This window comes from Hippoglossus stenolepis, chromosome 2 (assembly GCF_022539355.2).
Source record: "Hippoglossus stenolepis isolate QCI-W04-F060 chromosome 2, HSTE1.2, whole genome shotgun sequence".
Lineage (NCBI taxonomy): Eukaryota > Metazoa > Chordata > Actinopteri > Pleuronectiformes > Pleuronectidae > Hippoglossus > Hippoglossus stenolepis.
Window position 1 is genome coordinate 6,887,649 of NC_061484.1, and position 26,292 is coordinate 6,913,940.

The 26,292-nt window shown below is 40.1% G+C and overlaps 1 protein-coding gene and 1 pseudogene across 1 annotated transcript; both read left to right on the top strand.

The window, feature by feature from the left end:
* The first annotated feature begins 9,777 nt into the window (after nucleotides 1-9,777).
* LOC118117186 overlaps nucleotides 9,778-26,292 on the top strand; it is a 267,659-nt pseudogene continuing 251,144 nt past the window's right edge.
* LOC118117042 (calcyclin-binding protein-like) lies at nucleotides 10,122-11,008 on the top strand. The gene is made up of 2 exons (XM_035169093.2): nucleotides 10,122-10,415; nucleotides 10,786-11,008. The coding sequence occupies exons 1-2, from the start codon at nucleotides 10,333-10,335 to the stop codon at nucleotides 10,946-10,948; spliced, it is 246 nt and encodes an 81-aa protein (XP_035024984.1). The 5' UTR covers nucleotides 10,122-10,332; the 3' UTR covers nucleotides 10,949-11,008.

A 26,292-nucleotide genomic window follows, 5' to 3' on the forward strand; every position in this document is an offset into this window, starting at 1 on the left:
ATATTATCATTGTTATAATTATTGTTGCTGTTGTGCGTCTGTGTGGCTATAAATAGATGCAAATAGTCAAAGGTTTATATCAGACAAATATTGACCAGACAACATTTTTCATTGATATTGAAACATTTATTTTGATTGAATCATGTGAACCACAGAAGCAACATACATTCAGAAACATGAGAAACACTGAAAAACAATTACTAAGTTCTTACTTTACTAAATTACTAAATTCTTTTCATTCCTCTTCTATGGTTTGAGGTTTGGAACAAATGTTGTCTCCTGGAGGTTCAGACTGGAGGTCGGCACCAGTGGGTTTTTATCCTCTTCAGTTGAGCTTCAAACCAAAGATGTCTGGGACCTCGGGTTCAGGGTCTGGGACCTCGGGTTCAGGGTCACCGATGTCCACTTCAGGGTCTGGGACCTCGGGTTCAGGGTCTGGGACCTTGGGTTTGGGTTTGGGACCTTGGGTTCCAGACCCTGAACCCAAGGTCCCAGACCCTTGGGTTCACCTCAGAAGTACCAAGTCCTGGACTTGGTACTTCTGCCTCTTGAGGTGGTGGTTGCAGTCGTACATCTCTGTAAATGCAGCCTTGAGGTGCTGAATTATTTTGGCCTGTTCTCGGATAATGAAATTCCTATGAGCCACTTCATCCTGTAAAGTCGCCACCATATTCCTCAAGTATATAGTCTCCATTATCTGTGGATAGTATACTTTTTTCTTCCTTTTGGGACCCTGAACCTTGGGTTCAGGGTCAGGGACGTCCACTTCAGGGTCTGGGACCTCATGTTCAGGGTCTGAGACCTCGGGTTCAGTGTCTGAGACCTCGGGTTCAGGGTCACCGGCGTCCACTTCAGGGTCTGGGACCTCATGTTCAGGGTCTGAGACCTCGGGTTCAGGGTCACCGGCGTCCACTTCAGGGTCTGGGAAGTGGTGGTTGCATTCGTACATCTCTGTTAATGCAGCCTTGAGGTACTGAATTATTTTGGCCTGTTCTCGGATAATAAAATTCTTATGAGCCACTTCATCCTGTAAAGTCGCCACCATATCCATCTTCTGCGGCAGCTCCTTAAAGGAGACCTGGTCATTTTGCATGACGAGGTCTGGGACCTTGGGTTCAGGGTCAGAGACGTCCACTTCAGGGTCTGGGACCTTGGGTTCAGGGTCTGGGACAGAGACGTCCACTTCAGGGTCTGGGACCTCATGTTCAGGGTCTGAGACCTCGGGTTCAGTGTCTGAGACCTCGGGTTCAGGGTCACCGGCGTCCACTTCAGGGTCTGGGAAGTGGTGGTTGCATTCGTACATCTCTGTTAATGCAGCCTTGAGGTACTGAATTATTTTGGCCTGTTCTCGGATAATAAAATTCTTATGAGCCACTTCATCCTGTAAAGTCGCCACCATATCCATTTTCTGCGGCAGCTCCTTAAAGGAGACCTGGTCATTTTGCATGACGAGGTCTGGGACCTTGGGTTCAGGGTCAGAGACGTCCACTTCAGGGTCTGGGACCTTGGGTTCAGGGTCTGGGACAGAGACGTCCACTTCAGGGTCTGGGACCTCATGTTCAGGGTCTGAGACCTCGGGTTCAGTGTCTGAGACCTCGGGTTCAGGGTCACCGGCGTCCACTTCAGGGTCTGGGAAGTGGTGGTTGCATTCGTACATCTCTGTTAATGCAGCCTTGAGGTACTGAATTATTTTGGCCTGTTCTCGGATAATAAAATTCTTATGAGCCACTTCATCCTGTAAAGTCGCCACAATATCCATCTTCTGCGGCAGCTCCTTAAAGGAGACCTCGTCATTTTGCATGACGAGGTCTGGGACCTTGGGTTCAGGGTCAGAGACGTCCACTTCAGGGTCTGGGACCTTGGGTTCAGGGTCAGAGACGTCCACCTCAGGGTCTGGGACCTCATGTTCAGGGTCTGAGACCTCGGGTTCAGTGTCTGAGACCTCGGGTTCAGGGTCACCGGCGTCCACTTCAGGGTCTGGGAGGTGGTGGTTGCATTCGTATATCTCTGTAAATGCAGCCTTGAGCTACAGAATAAACAATGTAAAAAACCTGCATTTATGTTTACATAAAGAAATTTGGTTTGATTTATATTTAAACTGTAACATATCATGCCACTATATATTTCTTTGCCACCAAAATGAAACTACACTGTTGCGCGGTTGCGATAGTTAGGTTAAGTTCAGTTAAGGATATCAGAAAGATATCCTGGGTATGTTGAACTCGCTTGTAGCACAGGCCCCTGGAGAGGAGCGAGAAAAAGAGATGTTCAACACCACTTTGGCCATAAACAGATAGTGAAGTAGGAAGAGAGGAGGGGTATGAGACTAAATGGTGGTCAAACAGGAGAGCTGCTGCTTGAGAGCATGTATGTCTATGTGGGGCCTTCACCATCAGGTTATCAGAAATAATTTATTTAAAGACCAAATGATCTGATTCATAAATTAATCTACGGACGCAGTAAACATCAAAGGTAGTTTTCATCTCCATCTTGTTGTGAGGACATGCATCTCCATATGAAGTTGATCTGATGAAAGCCCTGGGACAAGTACATCAAAGTAAAAATGTGGAAAATGGCCAATATGGCCACTAAAGTCAAAATGACGGGCTTCCTGTTGCTTTTTTCCAATTGCACCTCTGACCTATTTTGTTTGTCTGGTCATGATACACCTGGGCTACAATTTTTGTGAAGATCGGTGAAAGCTAACTGAGGGGCTTTTCCTTAGATGGCGCTGTTGAGCCATTTTTCCTTTCCCATTTCAAATTACTCCAGAATACAATTACATTTTGGGGTTTTGAATTCCCTGTAAACTTTGGTAACAATTTGAGCATGTCTAGGCCCTGAAAAAGACCCAAAAAGGAAATACAAATCCTACGAAATACAATAGGGCCTCCCACCGGAGGTGCTCGGGCCCTAATAATAACTGGCCCGAGCACATGCTTTGGTGAGAATTTGAGGGCTTTCCCTTTCCATGGGCGTGGACAGTGTGAAGGCAACTACTCCTCGTGTCACACCTCCAAAAAGACTACAAGGTATGATTCAACAGGCCGGCAAAATGATCAAAGGACTCATGAGGAATACAAGCGTATGTGCCACCTTCTAAGAGCAAAAGAGGTCTACCAACAACTGGTCAATGATGACAGTCAGTCATCATCCTCATCCCAGAAGACAATCTCCAGAAGACAGGGAAAGTCTTCATCTGCCCAGCATCCAAAAACTGTCCAGGGAGATCATTAAGGAGAGGAGGTCTCTCCAATACACAGAATCTACCCGATGAAATATCCGACTATGATTATGATCCAGTTGGAATCTGGCTCCACTCTGGAGATTGGGTGTTGCAGATGGCGTTGCTGGTGTTGATGAGAGAAATCATATATGAAAGATGATCTGAAACTTGACCCAGGCACACCCTCTCTGAAGAAAATTGTCTGAAAAGGATTAGAAGGCATGCTGCAAGCAGTTTGCTAAGTCCATTTGTCATATTGTGGGCAGACTGAATAACAAGTGCGGCAACCTTTACAACCCAGCCTTTGACAAGGTTTAGTAGGCAATCAATGCAATCTGTCATGAGTGATATTGGCGCTCTGGCGGCAGCAGTTGGTGAGATGCAGCAGGAGCAGAATGGGTCTCAATGGATGGATGATATTTTCAGTGGTGAAACCCTCCCAGTTAACCAACAAGCTGAATAATATCTCCAACAATCACATAGATAGAATGAGTTGCAAAAGATTACCTCACATTAAAAAAGCCTCTCCACAACCACAGTGCACAAGCACATATACTTGGTTTATCCGCCACGTGCTATCATATCAGCTGACATCCTTGCCATTGTGTGGTGTTTCCTTGGAGTGTGAGGTGGTGGCTTCACACACAGTCAGAAACTCTCACTTCCAGGGTGATAACACATACTTTAGAAAAAGCTGTGTCAGAGGAGCCGATCGGTGGGGCCAGTCTGCCTTCGGCACCTGGTAAAGAGGTCTGGCTCAGAAAGCAAGGGTGACCACTCCTGAATTCAATAGAAGAATACAGAGAAGAGCAAGAACCAACAGTGGAAGGAAGGGAGAATTACCCATCCAGGATAATTGTTCTGAAGCTGGTTTGAGGATCTTTGCTAAAGCAAGGGGTGTCAAAAACACTCTCCAGATCACCAAACACCATCATGAAGCGTCTCTTCGAAAACATATAGGTCGAAATCAAGGATGAAGATTTTGAATCACCCCCAAAATGATGAAACACCTTGACAGCCGTTTTCAAAAAAATCTGCAAAAAAGTAGCCTTGCGGTGTTGTAAGTGTGCTGTTTGAATTTAGAGGGAAATGGAAAGACCCAACACTGGACAAATATATTGTCCTCTGTCTTCAAAAAGATCTGCTTGCTTGTGACACACCACCATAAAGATCCAGCGCCATCCAGTAGATTTTTCTCTCATTGTGCTTCTCAAACTCTTTTCATGATTATTTCTGTTTCTTTGAGAATCAAACACTTAAAAACAGAAAACAGTAAACTAATAAAAAGATATTCAATATATCTTCTACTAGCTTTGCTTGGTGTTTTTATTTATACCTCTTAAGCCCCTTACTCCTTTAAAAGAAATGGTCTCTTGTCTATTACAAAGATTTAGGAATATACATATATAAATATCCATAAATTATCTGTCATATAACCCCATATGTATCTCTTTTCCACATGACAATGTTTCCTTTTATAGTTTGCTGACATTCTCAACAAGGTCATTTATTTATGTTCTAGTTTATATTTCGAAAAAAACAAGTCGGCAAAATAAATCTAAAGGACAAAAACACAACCTACATGATCATTACTAACTTCACACGAACAATCTCCTGAACAAAACTGTTTTAACGACTGAAAATTTAAACTGTAAAGTGTAATAAAATATGAAGCTGCTGCTGTTACCTGCTGCTGTTAAATGTTGATAATGTGCTGGTTTCTGTGCTGGTTGTTGTGAAATGTATTTATTCAAATGGGATAAACCCCTTGAGCACCAACTGGTTTTCAAGAGGGTGGTTGCTTTCATAACAAATGTGGGAACATTGTTGACGGCTCGTCTTGTGTTTTCTGCTGCTTATATTGATTCCTGTGGTATTCTTGTCATTTAATGTTGCTATTTAAATGAATGAGTGATACATGATAACGTGATGCTAACTCTAACTACAGTATTTAAGGCAAAGTCAAAAAGACAACAGCTGTCACTGCCAATCAAATTCAGATTCAAATTCAAATGGAAGCATCTGGTTGCTATGGTGACTGATGATGCTGATGTTTCAGTGTTTTCATCACCATAGCAACCAGATGCTAAGATTTGACTTTGAAGCTGATTTTGATTGACAGTGTAATTCCATCATAATTCCACTGGGGCTGGGACAACAGGACAAATCTGATTGGACACCTTCCACATGAGACATCTGATTGGCTGTTGTCTTTTTGACTCTGCCTTTAATGCTGTTAAAGTTGAAGAAAGTTTCTTATTGCACTCTGACCTTGTGTGAGGTAAGTCATGTCTCCCTCTCTTGAACTCTGAATTCATCCAGTATGCTAACCTCTACAATTCAGGCTCATAATTCAAGTTTGAAATGATGCTACTGTAAAATATGAAGCTGCTGCTGTTACCTGCTGCTGTTAAAAGTTGATAATGTGCTGGTTTCTGTGCTGGTTGTTGTGAAATGTATTTATTCAAATGGGATAAACCCCTTGAGTTGCACCAACTGGTTTTCAAGAGGATGGTTGCTTTCATAACAAATGTGGGAACATTGTTGACGGCTCGTCTTGTGTTTTCTGCTGCTTATATTGATTCCTATGGTATTCTTGTCATTTAATGTTGCTATTTAAATGAATGAGTGATACGTGATGGCGTGATGCTAATTGTAACTACAGTATTCAAGGCAAAGACAAAAAGACAACAGCTGTCACTGCCAATCAAATTCAGATTCAAATGTAAGCATCTGGTTGCCATGGTGACTGATGAGTCTCTCTCTCTCGCAATAGATCAATTTGACCTAAATCTTAAACACTATTTCATGTTGTCACCTGCAGACAACCGTTTTTTGCCGCCAAGATCCAGACGAGAGCAGAATATTTTTGCAAGAACAAATCCTGGACAACTACTATTCGACAACAAGTCAACAACCAACCGAACAGACGAGAGGAAACTGTGAATCAACTCTTTGAACTCGAGTTTCTTCCGTGCTTAATCAAGAAGAAGTTCTTGTCTCCGTTGTGAAATATGCAACAACAAGACACTGACGAGCCTCAAAGCCGAACTCATCCGAGCCATGGATGAGATAAAGGCTCTCAAAGATGGAACCTCATCTCTGAAGGAGCAGGTGGAGCAGCTGCAGGAGCAGCTGAGAGAAAAGGATGGTCTCGTGAAAAAAGAGACCAGGAAACAACGTAATCGCTTCAGAGCCTACATGGACTGCCTGGTCGAGCTCACTGAGTGTCAGGCCAAGTGTGGGAGACTGGAGGCAAGTCTGCACCAGGAGCCACCTCAGCCCGAGACGAGCTGGAGCAGAGAGGTGGAGGTGGAGAAGGAGAACCATGTTCTGAAGGAGGAGGTCGACCTGCTGAAGGTCGGACAGAGGAGGCTGGAGGTGAAGCTGCAGCAGACTCGATCTGAGAGACTGAGCTGCAGAGAGGTGGAGGCAGAGACGAGCTGGAGTAGAGAGGAGGAGGTGGACAAGGAGAACCAGGCTCTGAAGGAGCAGGTCAACCTGCTGAAGGTCAGACAGAGGAGGCAGGAGGTGAAGCTGCAGCAGACTCGATCTTTAAAAAGCTCAGTGAGAGAGCTGAAGTTTGAGAGGAGCAGCAGCTGGGGACAGTGAAGGTCTAGAACAAAGACAAACTCCTGAACCAGCAATCATTGTACAAAGAAGAGAGGGATGTGTAGATAAAAGTTTGTCCAAAATATTATAATGATGTAAAAATGTTTAATTTTGTAAATAAATATAACAAGTAAGGTAACATCTACCTGTGTATGTCTTTCTGAATATAGATACAGGATTCATGGCTCTGATCAATTAACACAGTGTTGGAGTTAAACACATCAGTGTGAATGGTTTAGTGTGCTACTGTTTACAACAACACAACACAGCAACACAAGACAAACAATGTTTCTTACATTTTTTACAATTGGTTTTATTTATATATTAATTATGACAATAATAACAACAAGACACTGAACTCCAGTTTGCCCCTGAAGGCTTTACTGCAGTGTGTGTATAGAAGCATTGTAAGAATGTGTGTAGCCATATAGCCGACATGTCCTCCGGAACATCTACAACGCAGCAGGAGATTCTCCAATAAGACGCATTCACAACAACAAAGAAATATCCAGAGCGTCAGGTGAGGGGGGGTGGTGCAGCAGGAATAGGCAGGACGTGAGGCATTGATTAATCTGCAAAGATCACATGCTTTTATTTATAGCACATCGACAGCAGCGTCTTTTTATTCCACACATGCTCTGGACACAACCAAGGAAGCGTTTACAGACATGAATTGGTTAAATTTACCTGCAGTACCTTAGATTAATTTAAAGCTGCACTGCCTGTTGCCTTTAAAATAATCAGTTATAGCTGTGTCTCTATAAAAAGCCTGGTTTGGTTCTATAATGTCAAACAATTTATGTAATTTATCTAAATGGTTAAAAAAGAAGGAAATCCAAATAAAAGAAAGATAAATCTACGCAGAGGTCCTGGACATGCAAAACGAATAAGTACTAGATGAAATATAATAAAACAAAGTATAAATAGAAGACAAAAAGCCAATTCATTTGCCTGAAAAAAAGAAAAAAAATATTATTAAAAAATATTATTATTATAATAATAATAACAAGGTCCCAGACCCTGAACCCGAGGTCCCAGACATCTCTGGTTTGAAGCTCAACTGAAGAGGATAAAAAAGCCGACCTCCAGTCTGAACCTCCAGGAGACAACATTTGTTCCAAACCTCAAACCATAGAAGAGGAATGAAAATAATTTAGTAATTTAGTAAAGTAAGAACTTAGAAATTGTTTTTCAGTGTTTCTCATGTTTCTGAATGTATGTTGCTTCTGTGGTTCACATGATTCAATCAAAACTAGGGCTACGTTGTAGCACTAACGGGCCGGAGCACAGGCATTTTCAAGCCTGTTGTGGTTAGTGGAGAGAGCGATCAATGACCAAGCGCACGTCTCCGTGTTACATGCGTTTTGCGCACTGCGGCAAGGAGTAACGCTTCACTTCCTGCGTCCGTCACGCGATGTCAATCCTTGCCTGCTAATTGCTCATTACGGTCCACGCTATCAATTGCACATCACACTGTGAACATTTTATGTAAATCGAATGATAGTTGTAAAACAAAGCGTACTTCCTGTTGCCAGTAGGTGGCGCCAGCACTATTATTACATACAGACTAATAGATCTGTTCAAGTAGGGGCTCTGATGTAGCGTGAGCAATTTTGGTCAATTGGACAATGTTACAACAACTTAATTATCACACTGATCAGTAGGTGGCACTATGACCCAGCACTAATATTAATATATGGAGCTGTTCAGGTCAGGATTGTGATTATAGGTCAGCATTTGGGGGCCGGTTGGATAATGCAGAGTGGCTTCACAAAGTACTTCCTGTTTCATGGCGAATCAGTAGGTGGCGCTATGACACTGAGGAAATATTGACACATAGAGCTGTTCAGGCTTGGTCTATGATCATGAGACAGACGTTTGGCGGTGATAGTACAATGCACAGCTGAGTTATGACAACATCGTCTGCTTTGGCGAAGGATGAACCTTCGCCGCACCTCAATGTTTACACGGTTTGAGGAAATGTCCCAATTCTGAGAGAGAGAGAGAGACGTCACCTTTGCAAGACATCAAAGATCGATCTTTGAGTTAGTTTGTATCTCCATCTTGTTGAGATGACACTCATCTCAATTTGAAGTTGATCTGATGTAAACCCTGGTACAAGTACCTCAAAGTAAAAATGTGGAATATGGCCAAAATGGCCACTAAATGCAAAATGGCGGGCTTCCTGTTGCGTTTTTCAAATTGCACCTCTAGACTTTTTTGTTTGTTTGTCTGGTCATGATACACCTGTGTATCGATTTTTGTGAAGATCGGTCAATGTGAACGCGTTCCGGGGGGCGCCGTTGAGCCATTTTGCCACGCCCATTTAAAATTATTCCAGAATACGTACATTTTCACCACTTTCTAATTTTCTGCAAATTTTGGTAAGAATTTGAGCATGTTAAAGCCCTCAAAAAGCCAATTCATTTGCCTAAAAAATAATAATAATAATAATAATCCTTACACTTACTGTTCGGTGCTCAGGCCCTAATAATAATAATAATAATAATAATAACTAGGGCTACGTTGTAGCACTAACGGGCCCGAGCACAGGCATTTTGAAGCCTGTTGCGGTTAGTGGAGAGAGCGATCAATAGGGCCTCCCAACGTTCGGTGCTCGGACCCTAATTAGTTGCTTTTAATTGATAAGTGGTTTTATGTCATTATAGACAGTAAGATAGATGAAATATTGCTGCCAATTCAGATGTAAAGTAAACCCTCTATAATTACGATGATTGCTCCTATATATATGTTGATATGTATGTATATATGTGCTTTTTTCAAAGTTATAGATCGTGTGTGTGTGTTTTTGTGTTATAGATTCTGTCAGTACATTTCCATAGATATGTTCCCTGCACTAATAGTTTGTTTTAATGGTGTAGTTCATTTGTGCATCGCTCCAGAGAACGAAGTTGCCCTGTGAACTTCAGGAAGCCATAATGAAATGGGAGAAGTTAAAGCCTCCGGAGCCAGATGATCCCATGTGCTGCTGCGAGTGTGATATCTACCGATAAATGTGTTTAAAGGGATTATATGGTTATTTTTGATAGAAAGTGACAAGTTATTGGATCTTGGTATAAACTGAGGCAGTGAGACTTGCAGTTGTTGATCAATTAACTTATAAGACATAAATAAGCAGCATTAAATGATTTTAACTAATTAAGGCATTTAAAATCATAATATTTTCCCAGAGATTTCAGCCTTTCACAACAAAACATCTGAGGCTATTTTGAATTAATTTGCACTCGTTTTAAATTTGTTCAGCCACTAGAGGGCAGAAAGTAGACAATATCTAACAGCTCAACTATTGGCCAGATTGAATCAACATGGCCATCTTGTTGTCTCTTTTCTTGTCAACTGCATTTAGTTTCAGTTTTAATTCTGAATATTGCCATTGGTTTGGTTCAGACAATTCCTGAAGAGAATATTCTAGTGTCTTTGTCTCTCTGAAGGCCTTTAACCACTTTTCCTCCCTGCCATAGATAAAAACAGACATGGTCCTGGTCATGTGCAAGAAGCAGACAACAAAGAAGTGGGGGTGCCTAACGAAGGCGGAACTGCAGACTAAAGAGAAAGAGTAAGCTAACTTAGAATGTATTTAAGCTTTTAATTAAGAAGAAGAAATTAGTCTGGAATTTGAATTGAGGTTAGGACCACTGCATGCTCAAGTGACTGATTTCATCAAATGAATGTGTGCAGATGCATCAGCTGCAGCCAAAGACACATTGGTAGGTGTAGTTACATGAAGAACAAACTGAACCATAACTTTCTATCCACTTAAAACAATGATAATTTTCAAATCCAATCACTCAACAGCACTATATGTGCCACTATGTATTAGGCAGGGAATACATGTAACTTGGGTGCACACATGCAAACTGAGAATCCAAACAATTTAGCTAAACTTGGATACATCCCTTCTGCATTTCCTCATTGCTTCTCAACAGAAAACCCACTACGGAGGAGACTGCAGACCCCAGCGACGGCCTGATGAGCATGCTGAAGAAGATATACTCTGACGGAGATGACGAGATGAAGAGAACCATCAACAAAGCCTGGTCAGAGTCCCAGGAGAAGAAGAGCCGAGGAGAAGACGCGCTGGACCTGTAAACTGCACCCACTTCTATTCCGCAAGCGAAAATAAGTGAGATCTTCCAGGGCTGCAGCGGACATGACGTCCCAGTATATAAATCACACTTTCACAATATGTAGAATTTAGGTATACAGCTCATAAATAAGGAGACATGAGTAATTTTTAATCCCTGGATGGCCTCAGCTTTGAAAACCAGGCTGCTAATAGTCATAAATCATAAAGCTGTTAATAAATATAATCACACAATTGTGTACAAACACAAAAGTGCTGATCATGAGGCAGAAGCCTAAACACAACAAGAATTCACACCGATTCATCATGTCTTTTCTACCATAATGCAGCCATTTTCTTCCATTTTCTTCCCAAGATTTTCTCGTGAACATTTGCTTAAGTCACCCTCGCATTCCTTGAATGAAGACGACCAGAGGACATATCAGTCTTCAGATCAGCCTTTTGATTTTTTTTTGTCATTCTATAAATGGACCATGATGATAGTTGCAAAGACTGTACCAATCATACAGCCCAGTGTAATAATCTACATTACTGCATGGGTGTGTATGAAGTGTAATGTGCTTTACTCGTGTTAAACTGTGTAAAACCCAAACATTCATTTCAATTCTTTAATGTAACGTAGTGATTTTCCTACTATGATGGTTCAACTTTTTTGCATCATGATTTGTCTCCACTGTTTGTGAATATGTACAAATTGACTTTTTAACTAAGTTGATATTTTGCTTTGGTTGTTCATGTCAGTCTTATGTGTATTGTTGCCCGCCCTCAGGTTGTTCATGCAGTTCAGACAAATATAACTTTTGAACTGACTCCTCGTTGTTCCATTTGTCTTGTGATTTTGATGTCAAATTAGACTTGATTACATTTATTGGACATATATTTACTCTCATGAAGCTGTTGAATTTAGTGAAGCCTTCACAGAAGCCTGCCTGATTGGAAGTTTTACGTTTTGGTTTCAGGACTGTCTCCATGAGCTGAATCTTTACTCATTGTTAAAACTAAACTAAAAACCCTTGTTACCCGTACTTGAATACATTTAACAATCCTAGTTTTGACCAATATAGTAACTTGCTTATGATCACATAGAGGACTGTTTGTGATCCAGTGCAAATTTTAATCGATAATGACTTGTCATGTTTCTAAAAACAGTCACAGCACAATTGTATAAAGGGAGTCTATATCCTCAAGTTGTGCGGGGGTTTTGAGATGTCTCCTCCACCAGGGGGCAGCAGTTATCGTTGGTTCAGGAGAGGTCCAATCAAAGTTTTTTATTGAGAAATGTGAGCTTTTATTTTGTAGGACTTACATTTTTAGCATTTTCTGCGTCTGTAGTTTTACAAAATAAATTGAGATTTACTGCAATGTATTTATAATCTATAATCTGAAATGTTTCTCTAAAAAAACTTTGATTGAACATAAAGTTTGTAGTTGTATTAAATATGACCTTGTAATATTCCCATGTTAGTATAACTATAACTTGTGCAATTATACATCAGGTTTGCTCAACTGAAATCAGTTCTTTACAATTCATATGCAACATACAGTATGTCTATCTATCTTCTCTAATAATCTGTGCCTTTAATTTTCTGTAATTCATTTTAGCTACTGATTCCTTTCATGCTTCTGTGTGTGTTCTTTGTTTTTAACAGACTTGCTGTGTTTTAGTATGATTCTATGTGTTATTTGTCCCTGCTTTTATTTGAAACTTTTTACACCATTGCGGCCCATTTTGACCAGGTGTCTCTGGCAGATAAATATATTGCATCTCAATTGGACCTTCCTGGTTAAATAAAGGATACATAAACAATACATAAACAAGTTTTTTATTGAGAAATGTGAGCTTTTATTTTGTAGGACTTAAATTTTTAGCATTTTCTGCGTCTGTAGTTTTACAAAATAAATTGAGACTTACTGCAATGTATTTATAATCTATAATCTGAAATGTTTCTCTAAAAAAACCTTGAACATAAAGTTTGTAGTTGTATTAAATATGACCTTATACCAGTACGGATGCTGCTGTGACTGAAGATCTGGACGAGGCCTTTAACAGGTTAGAAGAAGTATGACCTTTAATGAGACACAAAAGGGTCACAAGGTGGTTTACAGACATCATATCCAATTTAGATGCAATTCTCAATATCATATTTTAGCCATAATTGTTCCAAAAGCTAAAAAAAGTACTTGTTAGAATAAAACCATGTAAATAACCATGCATGGTGATTATGACAGATGAGTGACGGCATCAGTTGCCGCAGGTCAGTTTACAGCATCACAGGAAACATTGCACATGGGAGATTTTTTGTGAACAAGCTCAGCTAAAATATCCTTTGGGATAATGGGGGTCACATATCTCTGACTCGGTTATTTTGGGCATCAAGGACTCAAAGGTTTTGGAATCCCTGCTTTAGTACAATAAACTTCAGGCCGAGTGAAGAAATGTCCCAGGGCCCCAGATCCTTCTGAGACTTCATGACTTCATGTTGCAATGTATTTAATCATAAATTCATTTTATTTTATCCATTTATTTATCTTTTTACAGTTTATTTAAAACCAAACACGTGTGACATCACACCAAAGCACAATATAAATTACAGGGTCTGACCCTTCTAATAAGAAAACAACATGTGATTTTTCCTCATATCATCTTATTAGTTTGATCAATGAAAGTGTATTAGCATCATTCCTAATTAAGTTTTTTTATTTTCAAGTGTTTGTAACTCTGCCTGAATGTGTGCGCTGCAGGTGGCTGAGACACAAACCCCCTCACAGCGGATGTCACTCTCCTGTTCTCGGGGCCCTGATTGACAACCTGGAGATCTCCATGATCCCGGCCCTGGTGCTGCTGCCTCTGCTGCTCCGGGCCGCAGCGCTGCACTACCTGCTGGGCATCATCATCCTGACAGCTCTGCCCAGCCTGGTCCTCTGGTACTACTACGCCACGCACCGCAAGAGGAGACGCACCCTCTTCTTCCTTACTCTGGCGCTGTTCTCTCTGGCCTACATGTATTACCTCTTCATCACAGAGATTCTACCGCGTGGGGACGTCAGCCATCTGCAGCTGTGCACTGTGACTGCTGGGATGATCCTCACCATCAGATCTCTCATTCACACCAAGAGAGGCCCAGGGTTTCACACCACCTCCTATCACAGCCAGAGTGAGGAGGTTAACAAGGACTCTACACATCTTAATGGATCCATCCAATCAGCGGCCTCCTTCTCCTCTCCTCCTGCCCTGACAGAAAAGTGGAGCAGATGCTCTGTGTGCAAAACAATGCGACCCCATGGCCGGACACTGGCGAACCTGTGGATCCTGCTCAGCGTCTGGACTACCACTGTGTCTGGTGGGTTGGATTTGATATTATAACATCTTTATACTTCTTTGAATTGTACATTCACACCACATCATGAAAGTGAATATTGAATTATGACAGATTAGATAACTGCCCTGTAATTACACAACAACGTTCATGTCTTAAGCAAAGACTCCTACTGTACCCACTGGTTTCCTCAGGGCCGTGCACAGACATTTTTTGGAGCGGGGGCTCAAGTGAAAAACTCTTTGCATCCAAAGATTGATTTTTAAATGGAAACTGCTCCCAGCAAAAATGTCTTGAAATGTAAACTTGAACTAGAAAACTGGTAAACTGGGATCTGTCTCAGGCCAACCAAGAAGACAGGGTGTCTATTTGTTTGTGAGCTTTATCAGACACTTTCCTGAACTGCCAAGAACATTAAAGATGATGATGTCAGTTTTATAAATCTCTTTATACCTCATGCACAGTTTCTGAATTGTTTCATTGTCTGCAATAGACTTACAACCTCAAAGACAAAAGAATAAAATGTATATATGATGTTACTCTTACTGTTTATTATTCACATGAAACTCCAGAACCAACCCCAATATACTGTGAGTATACTGAATCTATTACCACCAAACTAGAATAACCCACATGATAGTCTGACCAGGAAATATTCAATAGACTTTCAAATGTAAACTTTATATGGTTGTTTGACTTACGCACTAAAGGCTAAAGGTATTGATGAGCAGAATACCCAAGCAGCTTATGGAAACCAACAGAAGATGTACGCAACCATCTATTTTCAGTTAGTACCATATCCTGCACCTTCATTTTCTAGTCAATGCATCACATCAGATAAATAAATACCCTTATATATATCCTCTTTTGTATTGAAATAACAAGCATTTTATAATGTATACTGTACTTTTTGGAATATATACATTTTGGACTGGGAATCTATTACCACCAAACTAGAATAACCCACATGATAGTCTGACCAGGAAATATTCAATAATCTTTCAAATGTAAACTTCAAATACTACATCTACTGAGTTATTTTAAATACAGCAGGTATATGGAGCCAACATATCCAGGTCAGCTTGGGTCTCACAGATCTTTGTCTTGTCTTGTTGTGTTTGTGTGTTTGTGTTGAGGTGTTGCCGGACCAGCTGTGTCGGACAGGCAAACCACCACAGTTTCCACTGCTGACTCTTCTCTCGGTGTTCATGCTGACCTCTCTGTATGGGATCAGTTTGGTGCTTTGCAGCATCTGTCCTCGGCAGTATGTCATGACGGCTCTCTTCTACTGCCCCGGTGTCTACAGCCAGTCCAGATACAGCACTCTATACATCATAAATACATGTTTATGTATCATATCTTCTGTCTCATCCCAACTTTTTTTACTTTTCGTTACTTAATGTTTTAGTTACTTTTCGTTACTTTACGTTACTTTTAGTTACTTTACGTTACGTTACTTTTCGTTACTTTACTTTTAGTTACTTTAAGTTACGTTACTTTAGTTACTTTTAGTTACTTTTAGTTACTTTACTTTTAGTTACTTTTAGTTACTTAACGTCTTCGTTACTTTACGTTACTTTTAGTTACTTTACTTTTCGTTATAACGTCTTAGTTACTTTTAGTTACTTTATGTTACGTTACTTTTAGTTACTTTTCGTTACTTTTAGTTACTTTACTTTGAGTTCACGTCTTCGCTAAATCTTCGTTACTTTACGTTACTTTCAGTTACTTTATCGTTACTTTTAGTTACTTTACGTTACTTTTAGTTACTTTACGTTACTTTACTTTTGTACTTTTAGTTACTTTTTAGTTATTTTTGTAGTTTTAGTTACTTTTTAGTTACTTTTGTAATTTTAGTTACTTTTTAGTTACTTTTGTACTTTTAGTTACGTTACTTTAAGTTACTTTTAGTTACTTTACGTTATTTTACGTTACTTCAATTTAAATAAGTAGTCAAAAATTTCCAAATAGAATCTTCTTTTCACTGTTTCCCACAATCAAATACTGATGACTCTAATACATCAATGTAAAGTAAAGTACATTTTTGTGTTTATATTAAAAGTAACGAAAAGTAAAAAAAGTTGGGATGAGACAGAAGATATGATACATAAACATGTATTGATGATGTATAGAGTACCTGGACTGGCTGTAGACACCGGGGCAGTAGAAGAGAGCCGTCATGACATACTGCCGAGGACAGATGCTGCAAAGCACCAAACTGATCCCATACAGAGGCAGCACAAACACCAAGAGGGTCAGCAGGAAACTGCGGTGGTTTGCCTGTCCTGTCCACAGCTGTTTATCCTGCAACACCTCAACACAAACACACAAACACAACACAGACCCACAAGACAAAGATCTGTGAGACCCAAGCTGACCTGGATATGTTGGCTCCATATACCTGCTGTATTTAAAATAACTCAGTAGATGTAGTATTTGAAGTTTACATTTGAAAGACTATTGAATATTTCCTGGTCAGACTATCATGTGGGTTATTCTAGTTTGGTGGTAATAGATTCCCAGTCCAAAATGTATATATTCCAAAAAGTACAGTATACATTATAAAATGCTTGTTATTTCAATACAAAAGAGGATACATATAAGGGTATTTATTTATCTGGTGTGATGCATTGACTAGAAAATGAAGGTGCAGGATATGGTACTAACTGAAAATAGATGGTTGCGTACATCTTCTGTTGGTTTCCATAAGCTGCTTGGGTATTCTGCTCATCAATACCTTTAGCCTTTAGTGCGTAAGTCAAACAACCCTCTAAATTCCCCAGTGAGGTATTGATTCTTTTATCAGATTAGCTGGAGATGTAAGTGGTCTTTTTGGACACTAGGGTTATCAGATTGGCAGAACAGAGCAGTAAACCGGGTGGTTTCCCATTTATGAGAAACCACCCGGTCTGGTGAATATTCATGATGAAACAGAGAGAGACAAACTTCCTGTCCAAAGTCGTCTGTGAATTTTTTCAGTTTGTCCAGATCTTGATCGTTGACTGTTGGCTTTGAGGAAGACTCCTTTGATGACATAGAACATGTCATAGGAGATTAAAGGAGCCTGTGAAAACACAGAGTTTCCTCTATACCATCAATTTCACAAGGCTGCTTTTGCACATCTGATGCATGTTGTATTACATAGAGTACAATGGTATGTAAGTACTAGTGAGAAAGAGAAATATGTACAATACTAACTAGCTGTTAGTTAGCTAGTTTCTTTTCTGGCTAGCTAACCATAGCTGGATCAACAAAATAAAACTCGAAATATAACAGTATATACTAAATAGACTGATTGATATGCATTTGAAAATATGCTTTTGATTTTCTTTATCCAGAGTGTTAGTTTGGCAGGTCACAATCATTTCAGACTTACAGCTGAATTCGTCATAACGATGCTGCATAAAGATGAGGAAGATGAGGAGGCAATTATTGGTCTTGATTCTGAGTCGGTAATCTCTGACGCTTAGGACCTAGACCTTGTTCAACAGGGTCAAGCTGGAGTTGTGGGTGTGTCCTGTAATCTAGCTCTCCTAAATGAGGAAGACTCCTTTGATGACATAGTACATGTCATAGAAGATTAAAGGAGCCTGTGAAAACACAGTTTCCTCTATACCAGGGGTGTCAAACTCATTTTAGTTAAGGGGCCACATACTGCCCACTTTGATCTCAAGTGGGCCAGACCAGTAAAATCATAGCATAATAACGCATACATAACGACAATATTTCTCTATGTTTAAATCATTGGTGAAGGTTTTTGGATGATAAACCCTATTTTAAGGTCTTTCTACAATAAACTAGAAACATAAAGACCAAAAACTCAGACATCAGCCCACTGTTTATCTGCCTGGGCTCTCCTCTGCAGATTCCTCGCCCGTGACGCGTTTGACGTCAAGCGCGTCACTAGCTGGCAGCTTCTGCCTCCGGAGCAGACATCGCATTTACGCTTTTTTGAAGCAATTACTGGATCGATTAAAAAAATTACAAAACGTTTGTACTCATAAACCTCCATATTCTTAAGAGACATTCTGATTCACAAGTGTAAATCGCTACTCTTACTCTTTACTTGTTTTACAGTCTATGGCATGCTCTTACTGATACAGTGCGACCCCCAGTGGACTGATTAGGAATAGCAGCTACTTTTATAGAAATGCAATTTATGTCTTGCTGTAATTTTCACACTTAGCAAAGTCATCCGGCGGGCCGAGCTGGACCCCCTGGCGGGCCGGATCCGGATGTTTGACACCCCTGCTCTATACCATAAATTTCACAAGGCTGCTTTTGCACATCTGATGCATGTTGTATTACATAGAGTACAATGGTATGTAAGTACTAGTGAGAAAGAGAAATATGTACAATACTAACTAGCTGTTAGTTAGCTAGTTTCTTTTCTGGCTAGCTAACCATAGCTGGATCAACAAAATAAAACTTGAAATACAACAGTATATACTAAATAGACTGATTGATATGCATTTGAAAATATGCTTTTGATTTTCTTTATCCAGAGTGTTAGTTTGGCAGGTCACAATCATTTCAAACTTACAGTTGAATTCGTCATAAAGATGCTGCATAAAGATGAGGAAGATGAGGAGGCAATTCTTGGTCTTGATTCTGAGTCGGTAATCTCTGATGCTTAGGACCTAGACCTTGTTCCACAGGGTCAAGCTGGAGTTGTGGGTGTGTCCTGTAATCTAGCTCTCCTAAATGAGGAAGACTCCTTTAATGACATAGAACATGTCATAGAAGATTAAAGGAGCCTGTGAAAACCATAGACTGTATATATAATGGACGTAGGGTCCGTGACGTCACCCGTTGGTTTCTGAAGAGTGAAAATGAGGCTAGTAGTAGGCGTTCACCCGGCGCCATCTTGCCGGTGCCGACTCCTCCTAGTTCCTGGCTAACCAATACATGGGCAAAGAGGAGGAGCGCAAGTGAAGACTGACAGCTGAGCCACGCCCGCAGAGCTCAACGTTACCTGGTTAGCTCAGGCTAAGGAGCTAGGCTACATGCTACCCGCGGCTGCTAACCGGCTAGCGCTGCGGTGTTGTTGCTTCAGGATGGTCGCGATCTTTACAGCGAACTCACTAGAGGTAAGTAACCTTGAAACTACAACACAACAAAACCTATTGCTTTATCTATTATCATAATCATATGCTTACATGCCTCAAGTGTTTTTTAATATGTAATTGTTATAAAAGTTACCGTTTATTTAATACGTGTAATGAACAGATTGAAGCAAATTAACTACACTACTACAGAGTCGTGTGTTTGGTTGTGACTTGATTTTAATAAGTTAATATGAATACGCTACATGTGTAAGTTGCATGTGATAGTAATTATATGTTTCACAAATGTTCTGATACAGGCTGGTATAACCACCATTACTATTGCCACCTTGTTTATTTAGCCTGTTATGGAATTTACAGTGAATTAGACAGTTTAGATAAGATTATAATCTCCACACACCACTGTTGTAAACAGTTCTCATATTTATTATATAATTATGTTTTCACACAGAGAAATGGAGAGACTTGATGTGGACTGTTATCAACAGCTCTGTGGGAGATTATCACCTTGAATATTACAGATGAGGTAGAAAGACATTTTATCTATTTGTACAATGTTTTATTTCTTTCAGTACATTACATTTCATTTAGCTGACGCTTTTATCCAAAGTGACTTACAATATGTGCATTTAACCATGAGGGTACAAACCCAGAGCCCAGTACATCGGTTCTGTCTGAAATCTGTGGTGCTTCCACCTGCTGAACACAGAATAAACTGTAAGAACCTGGTGGAGATCGGCAGCTTCAGGCTGGTCAACATGAGGACGACCTGCACCAGCTTCATCTGCACAACACTTCATGTTTTCCTCCCTTAACTAAAGATGGCCTGCAACTGTTTAGAGTCATTGCTAAGTGTCATGGATAATAGAGTTAATTTCTATATTCATTATGGTTGGTTAAAAAAATGAACACTTATCAGAACAATGTTTATCTTTTACTTTCTGATTTGATACACTTTAGATAAAAACCCAGTGTTTTATTTTTCTTCTTTACCATAAGAGACAGAACACGGTCAGCACAGCTGTGTCCTTCAGGCTCGTCCGTCCCTAATAAAATGACAGGAAACATAAAAGTATGGCATTATTGTAGAGGAAGTGTTACTTATGAACAAAGTTTGTATCCTTATTTTCTGTGGATATTCAACTATGTATTTGAATATGGTTTTGGATTAAACAGTGCACTACCAAGACAATGAATGTACAGTATGGAGTTCTTCCACATTAATAGTATTGCATTTATAATTTAATGCATTATGTATTATGTGCAATACTTTGCTTTGATTGTTTGTAAGTTATGAAAACAGGTCTGTACCTGGAGTCAGTGTTGAAGTGATGACTCTCAGTGTTCAGTCTGGTTGGATTCCAGTTGTGTCTCATGTTGGTCTGAGTCACCAAGAGGAACATTCAACACAATTACACATATGTAAAGTCATACATGTGCCAGGTTAACTCCTTAACACAAAGTCTGCCTGAGATTAACGATGTAAAAACTGAATGTAGCCGACAAGTTTAGTTTTCACTGACACGTTACAACACATCAACGTTTCCTCTATGATCCACAGCTGCTCAATGATCAGAAGGCAAGCCCCGACATTTATATTCGACTGGAAACGAGGTCATTTACACCATGTTTTAAGCCTGAATGTCCGCTGATATCTTCCATGAGGTGCATTCAGGGGCCGTCGTAAATGCTTACGTCCGCTAGCTTAGCCACTTCCTGTGGACTTTTATGAATTTAACATTTGTACAGTGATTCAGAGATTTCAAAATATCGACATACTGTATATCGTGTATCGCGATATAGCCTAAAAAATATATATCGCCTGTATAGCGCCCCTACGTGCACCGTCAAAGGACGCTTCACGTGTGCACCTGGGACTTGTAGTTCTCACGCCAGGAGACTCTCCTTGATCATAGCGGCACTCGAAAGCACATTGACAACTCCCACAATGCAACGTTCCGCTACCTTATTATTCGTCGAATCCGTCTCAGTTAGCAGCTCGCCCCTGAGCTTCACTGTCTTGAGTTTAACTTTATTCATATATTTATTTGCCCTGATCACAGTAACGAGGAAGATGAGTTTCTCCTCATCTACAAATGATGAATGTAAATTTATATACAGGTAAATTCAAAAATAAAAATATATTCACAAATGAAAACAATTTTTAATTCCTTGTGTTCGTGAAGGAGATGGAAAAAATATATTTCAACAATTTCTTCTTTGGAAAACAAAAAAGCAGCCAAAACTATTTTTAGTATCTATTATGATAATATCATTTGTTTGTCTTTATATAAATGTTGTTTTGCCTGTTTGTGTATTTTTAAAAATCCAAAAACTTTGATTGATACTAAATTTGATTGATCTTGCATTGAAAATATAATAGGGTTCTATAGTCCACATATTTTGTATGTTTGTACATTGGTAAATAAAGTGAAAAACGCCACACCTGCCCAACCAGTCACCAGGTGTCAACTGGTAAGATAAAGTACAAGAAATATCTATTTTATCTAAGTGTGAAACCTTTATCAAATGACCACTCTGCTTTTCTTGACATAATTATAACCTTTATTTACATGATGGAAATGAAAAAGATAAAATCGTATGCACCTCTTCACAAAGAAAAGACTGAAGAGTTGGCTATAAATTCAGACATTTACAGTAAAATAAGAGTTGTTTCCCATCAAGTTTGCACACCTTATGAGCTAAAGAGTACAGCTGTGAACAATCTCTAAAAGAGCTTATATGAAATGTGCAAGTATTATACATTTCTTAGTTGTAGTGACAAAGCACTCATATAAGCAGTATGACCAATTTAGAAATAAACCTAAATTAAACAACAACAAAAAAAGCATTCGCAGCTTTTCAGGAAGGCACATGGTGCACACTGCCACATGGCTACACATACTCCATCCTTGGAGATGCGTTCCTGTTTTTAAGTGTACGAGATAATGACGTCTTCACCTGAGCCACCAGTGTCCAGCTTCAACATCTCAAGCATTTTAAATCGAAATTTGCAAAAGTACGAAAGTAACTAAAAAGTAACTAAAAGTACAAAGATGATTTTTGTGTAGATGTCATCAGGCCGGGATTGTCTAGTTTGGACTCGATTGGACCAAATATGTCCGAGATACAGAACCTCATGTTTTAATGGCGTGTCATCAAAATGCTACGCCACGCCACGGTCACACCGTGTCATGAAATCAAATATACCGAGTCAGTTTATATCTCCATCTTGTTTAGATGACATTCCCAGAAGTTGAAGTTGATCTGATGAAAGCCCTACGACAAGTTCGTCAAAGTAAAAATGGCCACTAAAGTCAAAATGGCGGGCTTCCTGTTTGGTCTAGCATATCTATCCATTTTTGTTTGTCATGAAAAGACACATACCCCTATCGATTTTTGTAGATGTCGGCCAATCGTAGTGCCGGGGCTGCCCTTTAGGGGGCGCTAGTCAGTTATTTTGCCACGCCCATTCCTTAAAACCATCTGAATATCTTAAGGGAGGGGCTGTTGCTACACAAATGTAGTTTGAGGGAGGTTGAACCTCGAACACCGAAGTTACAGCAATTTCGTGTGTCACGGCGAGTTGATGAACTTTGATGCCACGCCACTATTATGGTGTTTGACGAAAAGTCACAGTAATCTTATGCCTACATTATCAATGTCTTGAGACCCGTTTGATACAGTTTGACATGGTTGCGTTCAGTAGATGAGGAGGAATTCCCTGCAAACTTTGGTAACAATTTGAGCATGTCTAGGCCCTGAAAAAGCCCCAAAAGGGAAAGACAAATCCTTCGAAATACAATAGGGCCTCCCACCGGAGGTGCCCGCCCTAATAATAATAAAAATCCTTTCAATTTCAATAGGGCCTCCCACCGGAGGTGCTCGGGCCCTAATAACATCTTTCCATAGCACCTTTCAAAACAGCCACCACAAATTGTTTCACAAAGAGACAAATAAAAACAAGAAAACAAAAGAACAATGAGAACAAGCTAAAATAATACGATAACATTTCAACTCAAAGACAGCAGTATTTATGATATAAAATCTAATGCAATGACAGCAAATAAGATAATACAACATTATTAAAAAGTACTGGCAAAAGAAAAGGATAAAAAGAATGTACAAAATTCAACTACGTAAAATACATTCTGCTAAATGGTCTTCTACAAAGTACTTAACTATGATTAATTCCAGTAAAAGATGGCAAATTACTTTCTCAACACAAGTACAATAGTCAACACTTTACAGGAACTAAGTTTGACAGATGACCTGTCATCATGTTCAGTAAACTCTGTGTTCATGTGTCAGCACAGCCAGGCCCCTCACCTGTGTTCCTGATGACGTAGTCCAACGTCACAAAAAGATCTGTTGTAAACCGTTGGGCATTAAAACCGCTACTTAACGGTAGTGCAATGCGAAAATGGAAGTGGAACATACTCTGTGGTCTGGACCCTTGAGAAGGTCTGCCAAAAATGGGATAAACCATAGTGACCCAAGAAGAACACTCCTAAACTGCTAAAGGATCTCCTACAAAGTACTTAACTAAGGGTCTGAGTACTTTACGTAAACGACAGACTTCCGTTTTTTTTTTGTTTTTTTTTTAATGACTTTGTTTATTAAATTTTTTCAGTTTTTTCGTTTAAGGAAAGTCAAGTATATGTTTTTATTCAGGTCAACTTTATATCATCAAATCAATCAGCCACCTGCATAACAGAGAGACAGGTCACTCCCAGATCGTACCCCAAGAAGGCAACAGGGGTCATCACATCCTCAAATTACACATTAAATATCTAGGCTACTAAGCAACTTAACTGTTCCTTGAATCCCACAAACTCAAAGCACTAATCACAAAAAGTATTTCGATTTGTTTTACATGTACATATACTGTATTTGAATACTTAATCAAGACCTCAAGGGTGCAGATGTACAGTGTGATCCGTTGATACGCTTTTCAAATAGCCTCTTTGTAGTGTTCAATGGTAAAGGGTGTGTCAGTCCCAGGGATATTTTTTATCTGAGAGCCATCAGGATAGAATAAGATATATTCTCCATCTACCATGTCTTGATTGAAGTCTTTGAGATTTTTCGTGGCAGCTGCCAAAAGTTGCTCAGATGACCACTGATGTTCAACATGTAGAGGTAGGATTTTCCCTCTTACGGCTTGAGGCCTTGCTCATGACCCCAACAGAAATCTAGATCAGAAATCAGAAAAGATGGAAGGCAAAAGATAAAGAATGTTGTGTCTGACAATGCAACTTTACAATGTCAAACATCAATATTAACTTAACTTGATTGTTTTTGTTGATTTCTTTTGGCCTTTTGAAAATGTTTTTCTTTTAGTGCTCTGTATTTCATTAACTGGTTAACACATGACTTTGCTGGGATGGCACATGCATCAGTCACTGAGACAGAGAGAGAGCGAGAGATTGGTTAAAAGTAGTTCCTTTAACTTGATGGATGGGAGTTGGGTATTGTCACCATGTTGGCTAACAGCTAAAAACATTACGTAATACAATGCAGTACAGTAGATAATATACAAACAGCTTAGTAGGATAATGTTAGCTTTGGACACAATTTGACATGACCCATGGTCTTCACCTGAGGTTCTAGACACTTTAGAAACGTTCTCAGTTATGAAGCTTACATCTTGCCCACAGGAACTGCAACATTTTGGGTTCTGAGTCGAGTTGTCCAATCGTAAGCCACAGAAAGGACAATACATTTGTATCTGAAAACGATCAATGGGCTAAAGTTAGCATGTTACATTGTCTTCTGCTATTCTGTATACATTTTAAAATATTCATGCTGTCAAACTGCAACCTTTTTATGCTTACTTCTTGTTTCAACCAATAATTAAACAATTTAGAATTTATTTTCGTCCTTAAACGTTAATTTTCATTTAGGTTCCCGACCTAAGCAGTCGGGAAACGCACGCCGGTCATGGCAGGGAGACAAAATGTGACCGACATTAGTGTTCAGTCCCACTCCGATACCAGCAATTGATATAAAGTCAGTATCGCAGCGAGAAGCTAAGCTAATTGGAGAGAAATGTCTATTGAAATGTAACCTGAGTGGATATGTGGTGACTGATATCGTGGATTCGTGGTCTTCCAGTCGATAATAATGACCTGGGCTGTATTATCGACCGGCTATGGAAACAAAAATACTTACCGCAACAGGAAGGACGCCCCATCAGTGAGCTTCTCGCAGACAGGGAACTGGACCTCACTGCAGCTGATGGAGAGCTGATGCCAAATGATGGATGGATTGAACTCACCTTTAACTTACCTGGCAATGACGATCCATGTGTGTGTGAGTGAGTGAACTATGTATGTGTGTGAACTACGTGGGAACCGAGTGAACAGTGAAATCCCAGGAGATAAGACTAGACACAGGCTAAAGGCCTCATCGAGGTCCAGACACAGGCTGAAGTCCTCTTCGAGGTCTTGGTGGGGTTAGACAAGCACAGTCTCAGATTTGTGGCTCTGATGTCATCTTGGCAGTTACACAAGCAGAAATAGTATGCATAAGCAGAGATAATATATAGTTTAGTATAGTGGTATAATTTTAAATTACACTAGACTGCTGAGAGATGCCATGCAGGTTGATAGTGAAAAAGCGGAGGCAATTGTCAACTTTGTAGGGGCTCAGGAACCCATACATGACCATGCACAGGTGAGAGTTGGACGGAGCAACTGCCCCAGCTGTGGCATTCCCCAGTCAATATAAGCAATTTAACTAATGAACAACAAGAAGTGGTGAAAAAGGTGCTCTATGTGGAGTCAAATGCATTATCTCGGGATGATAATGACGTCGGATGTGTGCCAAGCCTCCAAATCTCTGCTCTCTCCTCCCGGTACACGGCCGCCAGGCCCTCCACCATCCGTACCAGCACCAACTCCGCCTGCCGGTCCGCTTCTCTGGCTGCGTGGAGCCCCAGGTTGGGCGGCAGTGTGGCAGTCG

Excerpts from the sequence above, each read along its gene's own strand:
- LOC118117042 (XM_035169093.2), top strand. The coding sequence starts at position 10,333 with ATGGTCCTGGTCATGTGCAAGAAGCAGACAACAAAGAAGTGGGGGTGC. Across the intron at positions 10,416-10,785 it reads CTGCAGACTAAAGAGAAAGA|AAAACCCACTACGGAGGAGA; the intron begins GTAAGCTAACTT and ends GCTTCTCAACAG.